At 47.0% G+C, this 15,250-nt stretch overlaps 2 protein-coding genes across 6 annotated transcripts in view; one reads left to right on the top strand and one right to left on the bottom strand.

The window, feature by feature from the left end:
- Nucleotides 1-1,238, bottom strand: part of FKBP15 (FKBP prolyl isomerase family member 15) — a 47,615-nt gene extending 46,377 nt beyond the window's left edge. For all 5 annotated transcript variants that reach the window (XM_079791048.1, XM_079791050.1, XM_079791047.1 and 2 more), the window contains exon 1: nucleotides 1,041-1,238. In XM_079791048.1, the coding sequence (XP_079647174.1) occupies nucleotides 1,041-1,093 (53 nt within the window). In that variant the 5' untranslated portion in view covers nucleotides 1,094-1,238. The remainder of the gene's footprint in view (nucleotides 1-1,040) is intronic.
- A 116-nt stretch (nucleotides 1,239-1,354) lies between these two features.
- SLC31A1 (solute carrier family 31 member 1) overlaps nucleotides 1,355-15,250 on the top strand; it is a 33,428-nt gene continuing 19,532 nt past the window's right edge. The window contains exon 1 of the mRNA XM_079791083.1: nucleotides 1,355-1,510. The gene's annotated coding sequence lies outside the window, so the exon portion shown is untranslated. The remainder of the gene's footprint in view (nucleotides 1,511-15,250) is intronic.

Raw genomic sequence — 15,250 nt, 5'->3', positions numbered from 1 at the left:
GTCAAAAGAAAGGCAGTGTCATTTTATGTATTGAATCTCTACCAAGAGTGGAAGCAACTTGAGGACAGGCTTGATCATCTTTGCAACCTCTTAGCATTCAGTCGAATAAGGGGTATATGTTGTTGTATTCATCATTCTTCAATACATTCTTAAATCTGTTAGACAAATGTTCCAAGAAAAGTTCTGCAAGAATCAGAACTTGCTAGCTCACAAGTTTAAAGGGAGCCAAGCTGTCTACTGACACAACACAAGGGAAATGGCTAAACTGATTACTGGAGGAGACCTAAGAGCTGCCGCTTGAAAAACGGTACCCCAGACCAGTAGGTACAATAACTGGAGACAGGGAATAGCGACGGCAGTCTCTTGGATTGGTTTTAAGCTTTAGAGTGCCATTTCCTAACTATTATTCATTCAACAGGCACTTCCTGAGCACTCACTATGTACTGTACTGAGCACGGGGCTCCCTACAGATCTCTGTCCTGTCAGGACTCATAATCCAGTAGGTTCGGTGTGCAAGAACAGAGATAATCACGCCTAGCTGTGGGAATAAAGGAAGAGAAAGAAAATTTTTTTTTCTGCCTGGGGTGGTGGGAGAAGAGAAAGTTCCCAAGAGGGGACATCCTTGAAGGATGCTGAAGCTGACTCACCAAGGCTAATTCTTAAGTATCACCACTTTGCTCCCTCCCCTCCCCAGAAGAGAAAGTCTTATATTGGCCCCAAGTGACTCCTATAAAAACTCTTGAGGCAGGTATTCTCATCAGCAATCACCCGCATTTCACAGGAGAAATTGCGACCCAGAAAGCAAAAGGCGATCCTCAGAGTCATATTGCGTGTCATGGGGAGATGGCAGGCCCGGAATGCAGGTGGGCAGACTCAGCAGTTTGGAGCTCTGCCAGAATTCTAAGACCTGTCTGCAGAGCACCGGAATGTGGCACGGGTCTGGACCCGGAAGTTGGGAAGAGGTCTGAAAAGAGAGCGACCCCTCCAACCATTTGCCCGACTTCCTCAGCCACGCCTTCTGTCCCGCGCTTCACACTCACCCGCCGCTAGGCGAGAGGAAGTCGGTGTCCTCTTCGTCGCCCGCACCGAACATCGCGCTGGCTTTCGCCCGGCGGCCGGGAGGAAGTCGGAGCGTTTCCAAGGCCCTTAGCCGCCGACGTCGTGAAAGGCCGCGGAGGCGTCCTGCTTTACGGCAGGACGAACTCTCGCACGGTCGTTCACGGGACAGGAGCACCAGGCTCCGGAGGGAGGACCTGGGAGGATCTCGCGCTGCGTGACGTCAGGCTTCTCCAGCCTTCACAGGCGGCGAAAGCCGCGGGAGCGCCGACGTCCTGCGCAGGGATTGGCCAATGAGGCAGGGGCGGAGCAGGGGCGGGAATTGGCGGCCTCGGTGGCAATCGTGGACACGTCGAGCCGGTCACTAGTGGAGGGGGTTGATGAAGAGTCGTGAGGGGGCGACTGGTTAAGGTTCTGGAAGGGAGGCGCCAGTGGCGGGACTCGATCTGGGAAGGTAAGGCCTCCTTCGCCCCTCTCTCAGCCTTGGCACGGGCACAGCCCTTTCCCCTCCGGGACCCGGACTCTCCGCGCCGGTTGTCTCTGCTCGGCGAAAGGAAAAGGGCCCGGGATTGGCAGTCTGGAGGTCTCCGCTTTCGGCCGGGCACCAGCAGTGACTTAGCTGGAGTGACCTTGAGGCGAGATGGTCGGTGCCTCAGTTTCCCCTTCTGTAAAACGGGCCCGGCGCCCCTACCTTTTGTCCCCTGTGGCCGACCTCGCTGTTTATTCGACGGGCCATTTGTCCAGTGCTTCTGTGTGCCGGCTGGCGAGAAGCTTTTAGACCCCAGAGGTCATCGAATTCCGTCCCATTCTCATAATCCCAGAATGTACAGGTAGGAAAAGAAGGAACTAAGTACCTGCATGACCAGTCCGAGGTCACCCAGAGTAAAGGGCAGGCTGGGGCTGGATCCCTGGCCTCGCGATTCAGGAGCTGAGGAGCTGATGCAAGTACCTGATCAGCCCTTCAGCACTGTGCGCCCTCCCGGAGTGGTTATTGCTGGACTGTGGCCACCTCTTGAGAAAGGCCCCCTCTCTAGAGTCCGCCTGTGCAGGTGAGTGGACAGGAGGAAACGTTAGAAGCTGAAAATCTCCTGCCCCCACCGCCTGGGCTTTTGCTCCGTCTTCCTGTCACAGACTTAAGTCAGCATCAGTTCTTGCCGACTTCTCTGCCTCCAGCTCCCACCCTCTCTGTTTCTTATATTTCTTTGGTTACTATTTCTTGGAACAACTTCTAGATAGGCCTTCCTTAGCCAAGGTGTGGATAAAGCAAGTCCTGTCCCACTGAAGCGTCCCTTTCCCTAGATCTCGCTGGAATCGCACTCCAGCTTCTCTCAATCAGATTAGTACAACAGGTGCCCCCTACCTGGATGTTTTCATCTGTTAGCATGAAATGGAAGTGAAGTGACTGGCATCTCCCTCCCTGAGAACTTCGAACCTCCTGGCACTTCCCTTGTTAGGCTTTTTGTTATAATTTGTGTGCTTCTAAATTGTAAGCTTCTCAAGGACAGGGATCGTTTTATTCATCTTGATGTCTCCTTGTGTCAACCGAGCACTATGCTTTCTTGCCCATAATGAATTCTTATTAATTCTTTGTTAGGTTAAGTAATGGAATTCATCCTTGTTCCCTTATTCCGTAATTTACTCTCTTAGGGTCTTTTTTTCCCATGGGACCCAGAGAGCCCAGCAATGGCTCTTGCCTTTCCTAGGTGGCTTCCAGAAAAATAAAAATGCTGTACTATCTGTGAACTGTCAGGGTTGCTTAGTCTTTTGTTAGCTAAAGATGATTTGACTGTTTAAAGTTGGGGGGAGGGGAATACGGTAGCTAGAAATATTATATGTAACTCTAATTTTTGTTGGTAAAGTATTACTCTGTTGAACTGAGGATAGGGCTGTTGTCTACTTCCTGTGTTTACTTTACAGCTTAAGATGGTTAAAGCAGTGATGCAACTGGTATCTAAGCACTAGAACAGGAACCCTTTATAGTAGCTCTGTTTAGAATGTGAAGTTGGTTACTTCTCAGAAAATAAGAGAATGACCTGCATAAGTAACGTAGCTCTTTTTAACCCCTCTCCTCAGTGCTGGTCACTGTCATTTTAGCACTAAGACATCTGCGTAGTGCTTTAAAAAACACTAAAGCCGTGGTTGGCAAACTGCGGCTCGCGAGCCACATGCGGCTCTTTGGCCCCTTGAGTGTGGCTCTTCCACAAACTACCACGGCCTGGGAGAGTCTGTTTTGAAGAAGTGGCTTTAGAAGAAGTTTAAGTTTAAAAAAATTTGGCTCTCAAAAGAAATTTCATTGTACTGTTGATATTTGGCTCTGTTGACTAATGAGTTTGCCGACCACTACATTAAAGGATCATTTGACTGTTTATCGTGCATTCTCGAGTGGGGTGTTTTTATCTAGGGTGTTTAAGTAACCTTTTTAGGTAGGTAGGAATCCTAAAAATCTGGATCAGCCTTTTTGGTGATTGGAACACCACAAATATGCCTGTCCAGGTCACTGTTGTGGGAAAACAACAGCTGGTTCTGGTTGGCAGTATAAGGACATGGAAGATAGTGGTGAGGCTTCCGTAGTCTTTGAACTGCAGGGTTGGGTGCACCTAAAAAGCCACTTTCTTCCTGAATTAGAGTATTGACCTAGGAATCAGGAAACTTGCATTCCTGTCCCAAGCCTTTCTAACTCATTCTGCGTTTGGGCCAGACTCCCTAAGCTCTTTGTAGAAGGAGTGGTTTGGATCCGGACATCTATTAAGTACTGCTGAGGTGAGCTAAGGCACACTCTTGATCTCAAGTTTGAATTAAGAATTTTGTTTGCATACAGCTTTTACATGTATTTGTAAAATGTATTCGACCCCTTAAAGATTAGCCAGGAAGCAGCAGTTTTAACAATTACTTTCAAAATCAGAAATTTTGCTACGGAGATGACAATTTTTATATACAGCTACACCCATGCTAATCTGTACTGGTGAATGCATTTTAAAATTAATAGTTTAAAGTTATAACAAAGTTAAGTCATAGGTGTGGTAATAGGTATATGAATTGAATATAGGTTTGAGGGTTTGGTATTGTGCGTGTTCTTTCTGTCCAGTCACTAAAAACAGAAGAATGTTAGAACACAATTCAGGAAATAATTATCTGAAAACCTGCTATGTGCTGGATATTGCCTGAGATAGGAAAAAGAGTTAGTCACTAATAGTTGAGTAGTGGGGATAATGGAAATATACAAATAGCCATAATAGAAGACATAACAAAGTAAGTCCCATAGGTAGAAATTAATTATTGAAGAATTTCAAAGGAAGAAATGATCATATCTAGTATGGAGGAGGGTGTAGGGTTAGATAATGGGCTTGAAGATGAGTGGGATTCCAAGTGGAAGTGAGAAAATAATACTTCCAAGATTGAAGGGGTGGTTTTGGCAAAAGCAAGAAGGCAGGAAAGTAGGCAAAAATGTCTTATAAGTTAAGAATTGCCCTCTTATCTGATACAATTAGGGTCAGTAGTTAGTTAACTGAAAAAGTAAGTTAAAACAGGTAATCATACAGATATTAGTTACACACAGACCTTAAACATTTTACTTAACTTAAAACAAACATATTTTGCCATTCTTTTAACATAAGCCTTTTCTTGGAGTGTAGGTTCAGGGATCTGCAAATTACAGTGCAAGGGCCAAATCTTATCCTAGCCTGCTGCCTGTTTCTGTAAATAAAGTTTTATTGCATCACAGCCAGGCTCATTTCTTTACATATTATCTATGGCTACTTTCACATACAAGGTAGAGTTGAGTGGTTGTGTGTATCATCTTCACCTAGTCCAGTGATGGCGAACCTATGACACGCGTAGCCATTTCTGATGACACGTGGCCGCATGCCAAGGATGAAACATTTGCTGCTCCTGAGGATGAAACATTTGCGACTAGAGTCTTGGAGTTAGTTTTTTCCTCAAAGTGACACACTACCCGAGTTATGCTCAGTTTTTTGGCGAAGTTTGACACACCAAGCTCAAAAGGTTGCCCATCACTGATAGTCTTTCCAAAGCTTTCAACTTGGTTTTCATAGAAACAACTACTACTAAATTCTTAAGCTCTGGAGCCAAATTATTTTGCCATTTATTAGTTGTATAGGTCTTGGGCAAGTTGCTCAGTTTCCTCCTTTTAAAACAGGGACAATAATAGTATCTAGTTCTTAGGGTCCCTGTGAAGATTATCTGAGTTAATTCATGTAAAGCACTTAGAACAGTACCTGGCAGGTAGTAACTACTCAATTAATTTTAGCTGCGGCTGTTGTTTTTCTCTTCTCATCTATACTTCATTGCTTTATGCAATACTTCATTAAATTATATATTTACAATAATTAGCAGACTGGCATAAGTTGTTTTTGAACAAACACAACTGATACCCTTTATTAGTATACAACTTCACTCAGAGGGAGAACTGAAGTGTTGCTCCCATGATACTGGAGAATAGTTTTGCTAGTGTGTTATCAGTTAGTGGTTAAAAGAGTTCTGGGATAGTTTGCTAAGAGTACAAGACAACAGTACACTTAGGGAAGTAGGGGATTAAAATTGAAAAGGAGACCAAGGCCATATTTGTCAGTACCTTGAAGGCCAAGGTGACAAGTTTGTACTTAGCTCAGTAGGAAATGGAATTTTTTATTCTAAATGACATAGTGATGTAAAAAAATTCAAATGGTTTCGGAGTATATGAAGTAAAAAGTAAAAGTTTCCCCACTCCATGTGAGTAATTACTTCATTTTTCTAATAATCCTTAGAATGTGGAATTGAATGAGGTAAGACACAGTAAACACTATTTGGGACACTGGTATTGATCTGTTAAAAACCTCAATCCAGTTTGGGGGAGGGGGGTGGGTTGGATCATATTATCAATTTTTAATTGAGAAAAATAAAGCTTCTAGGCTGAATGTGAATAAAATTCAATGACTGCTCTAAAGGTAACAATTTATACCATACTCTTAAGAGACTCTAATCCTTAAGTATGTTCCTCTCTTCGTTCCAATTTGGTTCTGCTGTTGATTCCTCTTTGTACTTTCCTCACCAGAACTGCTACAAAAGAGAAAAGGATGATATGATTATCACTGGAAAAGCCAGTGTTTACAGTGACAAGATGACTTCAAGTAGTGGAAGATGGCAAATAAGTCAGTGACCAGGTGGCACCAAGATAACTGCCATCAAAGTTGGCAAGCCAGGCATAATGGGGGAAATGGAAGGGCGGAAAGAGGGCAGGTTGCTGATGCCTCCATTCCCACATGCAGCTTTTAGCATAATAAACCCATTTTAAAAATCAAAAGTTTTCTGTACTTTGTGACTAAGTGTGAGAGCTCATCAAGAGTGATACTTAATACATTAAAATTAGCAGTTTATGCCAAAAGAAATCTTATAGGAGAGCCTGGGAAGGAAATGCTTTTGAAGTTCCACTGCTTTGAGTAACAGTTTATAATTTAGGTAACATCCCCAAGCAGAGGAGGGGCCCATCCTTAGGAATGCAAAGCCCTGCAGAGAAGGAAAAGGTTGAGAAGGGTCCACCCTACCTCTTTTCCTTTACACAAAGGCCTTAGGCTTTTGTATACAACCTGCTTTTGTAGGCTGAGGACATTATGCAATACAGCATAATGAGATGGAAGCATGCATTGCAAAAGGAAATGTGAGGAATGATTTGAAGGGAACTCATAAGGAGAGCAAAACCCTAGTAGCCAGTGAAATATTAGAGGATGTTTTTTAGCCAGGTTGAGCCTTTCCCTAAATAAATAATGGAATTCCTCACCTAGAACATAGTGGTTCAATTATGAAATGAAAGGCAGAGGAATGCTGCTAACTGTGTACCTTCAGGCCTCCGTTCCTTTCTCTTCCCTTTCCAGATGGCTTTTTATCAGCTCCCATGCAACCCTGTGCAGAATTTGTACCTTAGTACATCTTATATTGTCTTTTATTTGTATGTATCTCTCCTCCACCAGACTTTCTTTTTAAAAAAAATATACTTTTTATTGATTTCAGAGCGGAAGGGAGAGGGAGAGAGAGAGAGAAATATCCTGCATGCCCCACACTGGGGATCAAGATCGCAACCCAGGCATATTCCCTGACCAGGAACCGAACCGTGATCTCCTGGTTCATAGGTCAGCGCTCAACTACTGAGTTATGCCGGCCAGGCAAGACTGAGTTTATTAAGGATTGGGGTTAATCATAATACATTTATTCAATAGGTACACAATAGATTTGAATGAATGAATGAAGAGACTTAGTTCCTTGGGGTCACACAAATAATAAGCCATAGCGACGCAGGGATGTTCCCGCCCCGCCCCCAGCCGCTTGCAGTGGCCTGGGTCCTGGAAACATCCTCCGGACCCAGGCCGCTCCTAGCCTATAGGCCCGCGATTAGGTCCTGAGCGGCAGGGGTCCCAGAACACCCCTTGGCCACTCGCAGCCTATGGGTGCAGGCGCCAAGCGGCCTGGCGGGGCGGGAACATCCCCACGTCACCATGGTGCCCCCAACTGCTTGGGAATGCTCCAGCACCAAGCGGTGGTTTGGGTCCACGCCCCCAGCCAGGCACCCACGATGGGGGGCTGGCTGCTGGCCTCTGGGGTGTGTGGAGACCCCGGCGGCCACCACTGCGTGCGGCCCAGGGGTCCCTGCATGCCCCCCAGCCTGGCGCCCATGGTCAGGGCGGAGGCAACCAATCAAAGTGTCCCTCTCACATTGATGTTTCTCTCTGTCTCTCCCTCTCCCACACTCTCTAAAAATCAGTGGGAACATATCCTCAGGTGAGGATTAAAAAAAAAAAAGATGTCATATCCTATGAAAGATACATCTTGAAAATGCCTAAAGAAAGTTGTCATTTTTTCACAGTGAAGGGACTAGAGTCCGTGTTGATGAAAACACCTTGGTGGCTGCAGTGGCTGTCAGTGGCTGCAGCAGCAGGGTAATGGGGCTGGTGCCCTCCCTTGATCAGCCCGGTCGCCTGAAATCCCTCGAGGGGTCCCAGATTGGAGAGGGTGCAGGCTGGGCTGAGGGACACACACACATACACACACTCCGCACGAATTTCATGCACCGGGCCACTAGTCTGTAATAATAAAAGTGTAATATGCTTCGACCTTCCGGACAAAGCCGGAGCTGCAGCAGCTCTGGGATCGGAGCTGCAGCCGCGGCTGTGAGGGAGGGGTCAAGGCAGCCGCTGCGGCTGCGAAGGCCTACTCTTGCACGAATTTCGTGCATCGGGCCTCTAATTTTATATAAGAGACTTGAACGTCCATGGATTTTGGTATCCCAGGGGTTCTTGAAATCAATCCCTTGCAGATACTAAGGAACAACTAAAATTTGGGGGGAATCAAAATTTATACATTTTGATTTTGACTGCACAGGGATTGGTGCTCCTAACCCCTGTGTTGTTCAAGAGTCAAGCTGTATATATGAATCTGACAGCTGGTATTTTTTAAATCAAACTATAAGAGGCTATATACTTTAAGTGACATGAAAGTGATCCCTCTATGTGACTTGAGCATTTTTCAGAGATTAATTTTATCATCTAATGAGTAAGTAAGCTAATATTTATAACATTTCATACTTATTATACCTTAAGATTAGGAACTATTTTGACATTTTATGTGATCCTTGCAAACCTGTGAGGTTGGCAGGGTAGGTATTTTTATATCCATTTTGCAATAAAGGAACTAGTACTTGTTGGGTTTAGGTAATTGGTTTAATGTAACATGGCTAATAACGGTAAACTTGTGTCTATAGCTCAGTGCCTCTGATACCTAATCCAGTGTTTTCTCCCCTCGTATCACACCGTCTATAAAACTCTGAAAACTTTACCTAAATCATACTAAAGCACTCGTGGTTAACACATTGGAAATGTGTCAAGATTACAAAAGGATCCAGTAAGAGGAGTGTAAAAGGGTACATCTCGTGATTGCTTTATTCCAGTATGTGGCTTAGTCAACAACAAAAGATATCAGAGAAATGGAGTATAGTAGCGGGAAGATATACTCCCCATTGGACTTAGGCCCTTCTATCATTGCATAACTAAAAGACCTTTTCAGTTTGTTTGTTTGACGTATCAAATTTGAGTTGTCCTATTCGGACAAGGCAAATAAAAGCTTTTCTAAAGCCTTTGTGAAAATGTAGTTGTACATTTGATCTTCTTTGTACAGAAAGGTGAGAGTAGGCAAGAGAAACAGGAGCTTCTATGTTATTTGCTGCTAAAACAGGATATGTAAAGCCCAGAAACCCCTCCTGCTTAGCTGCTTCTTGGTTGCTTCTTGGTAAAACCTTTGGAGAAATGGGAGGTTTGGGGAAAGTGGTTAGCCTAGTGTTACAGAAGCCTTATGTGAGAAGCAAATGTTACAGTTCAGTTGACTAAAGAATATAATAGCATAATTATTCAATAACATGCACCTCAGTTTCCCCATCTGTGAAATAAAGGAGTTGGACTTAAAATGTAATTTTTAAAAATAGGAATTACATTCACGTGGCTCAGAATTCAAAAGCTACACAAGGATGTTTAGTGAAATAAACCACATCTGACCAGTTTACCTCCTAGGGATCACAGTGTTGTCACTTTATTTTTTATTTTTTTATTAAAATGTTTTTATTGATTTCAGAAAGAGGAAGGGAGAGGGAGAGAGAGATAGAAGCATCAGTGATGAGAGAGAATCATTGATCGGCTGCCTCCTGCACGCCCCCTCCTGGAGATCGAGCCTGCAACCCTGGCATGTGCCCAGATCGGGAATCAAACTGTGATTTCCATGTTCATGAGTCAACTCTCAACCACTGAGCCACACTGGGCTGTTGCCACTTTCTTGTGCCCCTAACCCCAGAGGTAGTGTAGGTGTTTACAAATAACATGCATATAATTTTTTTCCTTTACTTTTTTCTTTTTTACAAACGATAGCATACAGTGCACCTGCTTTGTTCGTCTCATAATATACCTTGGAGATCATTCTATAGCAGTATATAAAGAGCTTCCTCATTCTTGTTTATGACAGCAAGGTGTCCCATTTTATAGACATACTAGAGGCCCGATACATGAAATTCACACAAGAGTAGGCCTTCCTTCCCCTGGCTGCTGGCACCGGCTTCCCTCCAAGCACTGGCTTTGTCCGGTCTAATTAGCATATTACGCTTTTATTATTATAGATGGTCACAGTGCCCTAGCAATGAACATTTAAGTTGTATTTTCATTAGTTTGCTTTTACAGATAGTCCTGAAACAAATAACTTTGTTCACATAACATTTTTCATATGTGTCAGTAGATATTTAGAAGTGGAATTGCTGGTTCAAAGGGCATGTGCATCAGACTGGTAATTAATGACTTCTAGTTCTGATGTTCTATGAAATTTTAATTGTAAGTGAACAGTGAGAGTTGAGAAGGTATATTTTCCTTGAAAACATCTTAATTTTTATTTCTTGTTATTCAGAGACTACATCTTAAATAAAGGCCAAGTATAGGCAACCTCACCAAAATGATATTGAATTGCAAACTTGACAAAAGTCATCTCCATCATGATCCTATATAGATTTTTCTAGTGCTGTTCATTGTGATATTACTCAGGAGCTAATTTGCTAACTCAGGACAAAAAAGAACTGTCTCGCCTGGCTGGTGTGGTTCAGTGGTTGAGCATCTACCTATAAACCAGGAGATTATGGTTCGAATTTCCGTCAGGGCACATGGCCGGGTTGTAGGCATGCAGGAGGCAGCCAATCAGTGATTCTCCTTATTGATGTTTCTATCTCTCTCCCTCTCCCTTCCTCTCTGAAATCAATAAAAATATATTTTAAAAAATAAAAAAGGACTATCTCCCAACTACTTTTACCAGTACTTACCACATAGAGGATTCAAAAGATTAGCTGGTTATTAGAGTCCATATAGGGATTAAAAATAGAAAGATAAGTAAACCAGAGAGCTAACTAATACCTATCTGTTTACATGAGTTACTTACTGGCTTCTAGTTTTTTTTGTGTGTTTTGTTGTTTTTATTTTGCGAGATGTGATAATATTGTGAAATGGGTCATAACAATCACCTTTTGGGGAGCTAGGGGCCATAAGCAGATCAGAATTAATATTATCTCCTCTACCCTTTTGACCATACCTGCTAACCTTCCTTCCTTCAGTTTCTCACCTCCATCATTTTCTCTCTCTGTGATTTATACCATTTGTGAAATTTGTTTTACAAATAGCAGGTTTCAGCCAGAACTTCCATCCTCTTCCATTCCAAATTCCCCACCTTGGGATACAGGGTACTTAATAAATACTTGCTGAATTGAGTTTGGGTTGATGTCAGAGTAATCTAGCTTCTACTTTGCTGCTCTCTCAGGTGACAAATTCTTTTTCCTGCCAGCATGCATGGCACACCTTGCAACCTACCCCTGTGCACACCTAATTTGATTCAGGAAGGGGCAAAAGGCCAAGTAAATTATCTTGGAGAGAAATGTGTGTCTGTGTATGTTTAAGTAATGGTTAACACATAACTTCCCATTGCCATTCCTTGTGCTGCAGTTAAAATTTTGGGACCTTATTTATTTAGCTATACACTAGTGGTAGCTATAGAGCTAGGCATACTTGGTAGGAATGACCTAGGAATATGCAACTAAAAATAAACATATATCCTTTTCCCCCCACAAATCTCATTTTATGTGTATGAAGTCATAAAGATCACAGTGTATATTAGGTTAATACAAACTCCAGGTTATAAATTAATGAAGCTATACATTTAGAAGAGAAAATTTAATTAGCGTTGACTTTTTTATCTATACTAATAAAAGAGTATTATGCTAATTAGACCAGGAGACCTTCCGGACAAAGCCATGGTGGCAGGGCCAAGGCAGAGGTGGTTAGGGGCGAACAGGCCAGGAGGGGAGGGCAGTTGGGGGTGATCAGGCCAATGGGGGGCGGGGGCAGTTGGGGGCAAGCAGGCCAGTAGTGGGGGCCAGTTGGGGGCTAGCAGGCCGGCGGGGGGGCAGTTGGGGATGAGCAGGCCGGCAGTTGGGAGCAGTTGGGACGATCAAGCCAGCAGGAGGGTGGCAGTTGGGGGCAAGCAGACCGGCAGAGAGGGGCAGTTGGGGGCAATCAGGCCAGCAGCGGGGGACAGTTGGGGGCGATCAGGCCAGCGGGGAGCAGTTGGGGGTGAGCAGGCCAGAGGGGGGAAGGGGAGGGCAGTTGGGGGCGAGCAGGCCAACAGGTAGAGTGGTTAGGGGCGATCAGACAGGTAGACAGGTGAGCGTTAGGAGCCAGCAGTCCCAGATTGCGAGAGGGATGTCTCAGATTGGAGAGGGTGCAGGCTGGGCTGAGGGACACTCCTCACCCCTCCCCTGCCTCGTGCACAAATTTTGTGCACCAGGCCACTAGTTTTAGAATAAATAAACTTGTCTATGGGCCATGCTTTAAGCACTCATATACTTTCTGTGGGATAGCTCTGATAAACTGTGGTATATGAGACAACCAGCCCATTGGTGGACTATAACTCCTATAGTTACAGATGACAGAATTATAGGACTTAATTAACATTCAGCTCAGCCAGGTAGGTCCTACCTTTCCAAATATAAGCTTACTTAGATGCAAGATTCCCAGGGAAAATTACTGCTGAGTAGCTTAAGCTAGATGCTTCACTAGGCTTTTTTCTACCTGTTATTTAGGCACCTTATAAAAGGCCCATAAACTTTCTAGAAACTAACCATGAAAAGAATTTCCTTTATTATGATTTCAGAAATACCACCAGGTGCATGATGCCATGTTATGGCTTAGAACTAAGGAGTAGAATTCTAAGCCATAACATTCCAATTCTAATTCCACCTCTTACCTACTCTTAAGAAGCTAAAATATAGACAATATAAGATGGGCAAAAACAATCTTACCTTATAATAGAGAAACATGCAAATTGACCGCACCTCCGCTATGCCCCCGATTGGGCCAGCGGAGGCTGAGGGCGGGACTCCGGGTGGCCTGTCAACCGTTGATAAAATTAAGATGGCGGCGCCCAGTGGCCGCGCCCATGCCGCCGCTCCCCGGGGTGCCTGGGGCGATCGGCACCCGGGGGGGGGGGGGGGGGCGTGGCCGCTCCCCGGGGTGCCTGGGGCGATCGGCACCCCGGGGGGCGTGGCCGGGCCCATGCCGCCACTCCCCGGGATGCCTGGGGCGATCATGCCGCCACTCCCCGGGGTGCCTGGGGCGATCGGCACCCCGGAGGGCGTGGCCGGGCCCATGCCGCCGCTCCCCGGGGTGCCTGGGGCGATCGGCACCCCGGGGGGGCGTGGCCGGGCCCATGCCGCCGCTCCCCGGGGTGCCTGGGGCGATCGGCACCCCGGGGGGGCGTGGCCGGGCCCATGCCGCCGCTCCCCGGGGTGCCTGGGGCGATCGGCACCCCGGGGGGGCGTGGCCGGGCCCATGCCACAGCTCCCCGGGGTGCCTGGGGCGATCGGCACCCCGGGGGGGCGTGGCCGGGCCCATGCCGCCGCTCCCCGGGGTGCCTGGGGCGATCGGCACCCGGGGGGGGGGGGGGGGGGGCGTGACCGGGCTGGGAGGTGCTGGGGACCCCATGCTACCATCCCCTCCCAGAAGCAGCCCCCGGTGTCAGGCTGGGAGGTGTCTGTCCCCCACACCGCCATCCCCTCCCAGAGGCAGCCCGGGGTGTCCAGCTGGGAGGCGCCCGTGAACCCACGCCGCCATCCCCTCCCAGAGGCAGCCCGGGGTGTCCGGCTGGGAGGCATCCGCGACCCCACACTGCCAATCGCTCCCAGAGGCCGCACGGGGTGTCTGTATGGCAGGCGCCCGAGCTCCCACGCCGCCAACCCCTCCCAGAGGCAGCCCGGGGTGTCTGGATGGGAGGCATCCGCGACCCCACGCCGCCAACCCCTCCCAGAGGCAGCCCGGGGTGTCTGGATGGGAGGCGCCCAGGACCCCACGCCACCATCCCCTCCCAGAGGCAGCCCGGGGTGTCTGGATAGGAGGCCCCCGTGACCCCAGGCCGCCAACCCCTCCCAGAGGCAGCCCGGGGTGTCTGGATGGGAGGCATCCGCGCCCCCACGCCGCCAACCCCTCCCAGAGGCAGCCCGGGGTGTCTGGATGGGAGGCATCCGCGCCCCCACGCCGCCATCCCCTCCCAGAGGCAGCCCGGGGTGTCTGGATAGGAGGCGCCCAGGACCCCACACTGCCATCCCCTCCCAGAGGCAGCCCGGGGTGTCCAGCTGGGAGGCGCCCGTGAACCCACACCGCCAACCCCTCCCAGAGGCAGCCCGGGGTGTCCAGCTGGGAGGCATCCGCGACCCCACACTGCCAACTGCTCCCAGAGGCCGCACGGGGTGTCTGTATGGCAGGCGCCCGAGCTCCCACGCCACCAACCCCTCCCAGAGGCAGCCCGGGGTGTCTGGCTGGGAGGCACCCGCGCCCCCACGCCGCCATCCCCTCCCAGAGGCAGCCCGGGGTGTCTGGATAGGAGGCGCCCAGGACCCCACACTGCCATCCCCTCCCAGAGGCAGCCCGGGGTGTCCGGCTGGGAGGCGCCCGTGACCCCACGCCGCCAACCCCCAGAGGCCCACAACCAGTAGGTACAGTTTTACCAGTTAGAGAATGAGTATAGCTCCCTGTGTACTGGGAGAGTTGCCATAAAAAAGAAATGGGAAATACCTTTTCTGCCCACAGCTTCCTTCTCATGTTTTTCTTTATTTGTTTTTGGTGACCTATTTCGGATCTCAGAGTGAACTCCCAATCTCAGAAAGGCAGGAGTTGTTAGGACAGACCCTACAGTGCTAAACTGGGAATAAATCTTAATTTTATTAATCATGTTAAGAACTAATATCCAACAGTTTCTTCATACAAAGCACTGCATTTCCTATTTGAGCTTAATCTTTTCTGGTAGTTTAGCTCCTGTATTTTATAACTAATCTAGAAAAATAAAATTACAGAAAAATATATAATTTCCCCTTCATCTGAAACTCAGATTTTACTCACACAGTGGGTGTAAAAACCTCTCGCAAATCCAATAGATGAGCCATTGGCAATTCAGTGTTACTCCAGAAGGTTCTTCGGTTATTAGGTGGTGGTGTGTGTAAACTTTCAAGTGAGACTATGCTAGCTCTGTGTCCTTTCGGAATATCAAAGTAAATGTTTTATTTTAGATACTGGTTGAATCTTGACTTCTTTCCTTTTTTTTTTTTTTAAGTTCTCACTTATTAAACATTCAATTCTTAAAT

Source organism: Cnephaeus nilssonii, assembly GCF_951640355.1.
Source record: "Cnephaeus nilssonii genome assembly, chromosome: 14".
NCBI classification, from domain to species: domain Eukaryota; kingdom Metazoa; phylum Chordata; class Mammalia; order Chiroptera; family Vespertilionidae; genus Cnephaeus; species Cnephaeus nilssonii.
The sequence above is the reverse complement of the archived record's forward strand: the minus strand, read 5'-3'. Positions and strand labels throughout refer to the sequence as shown.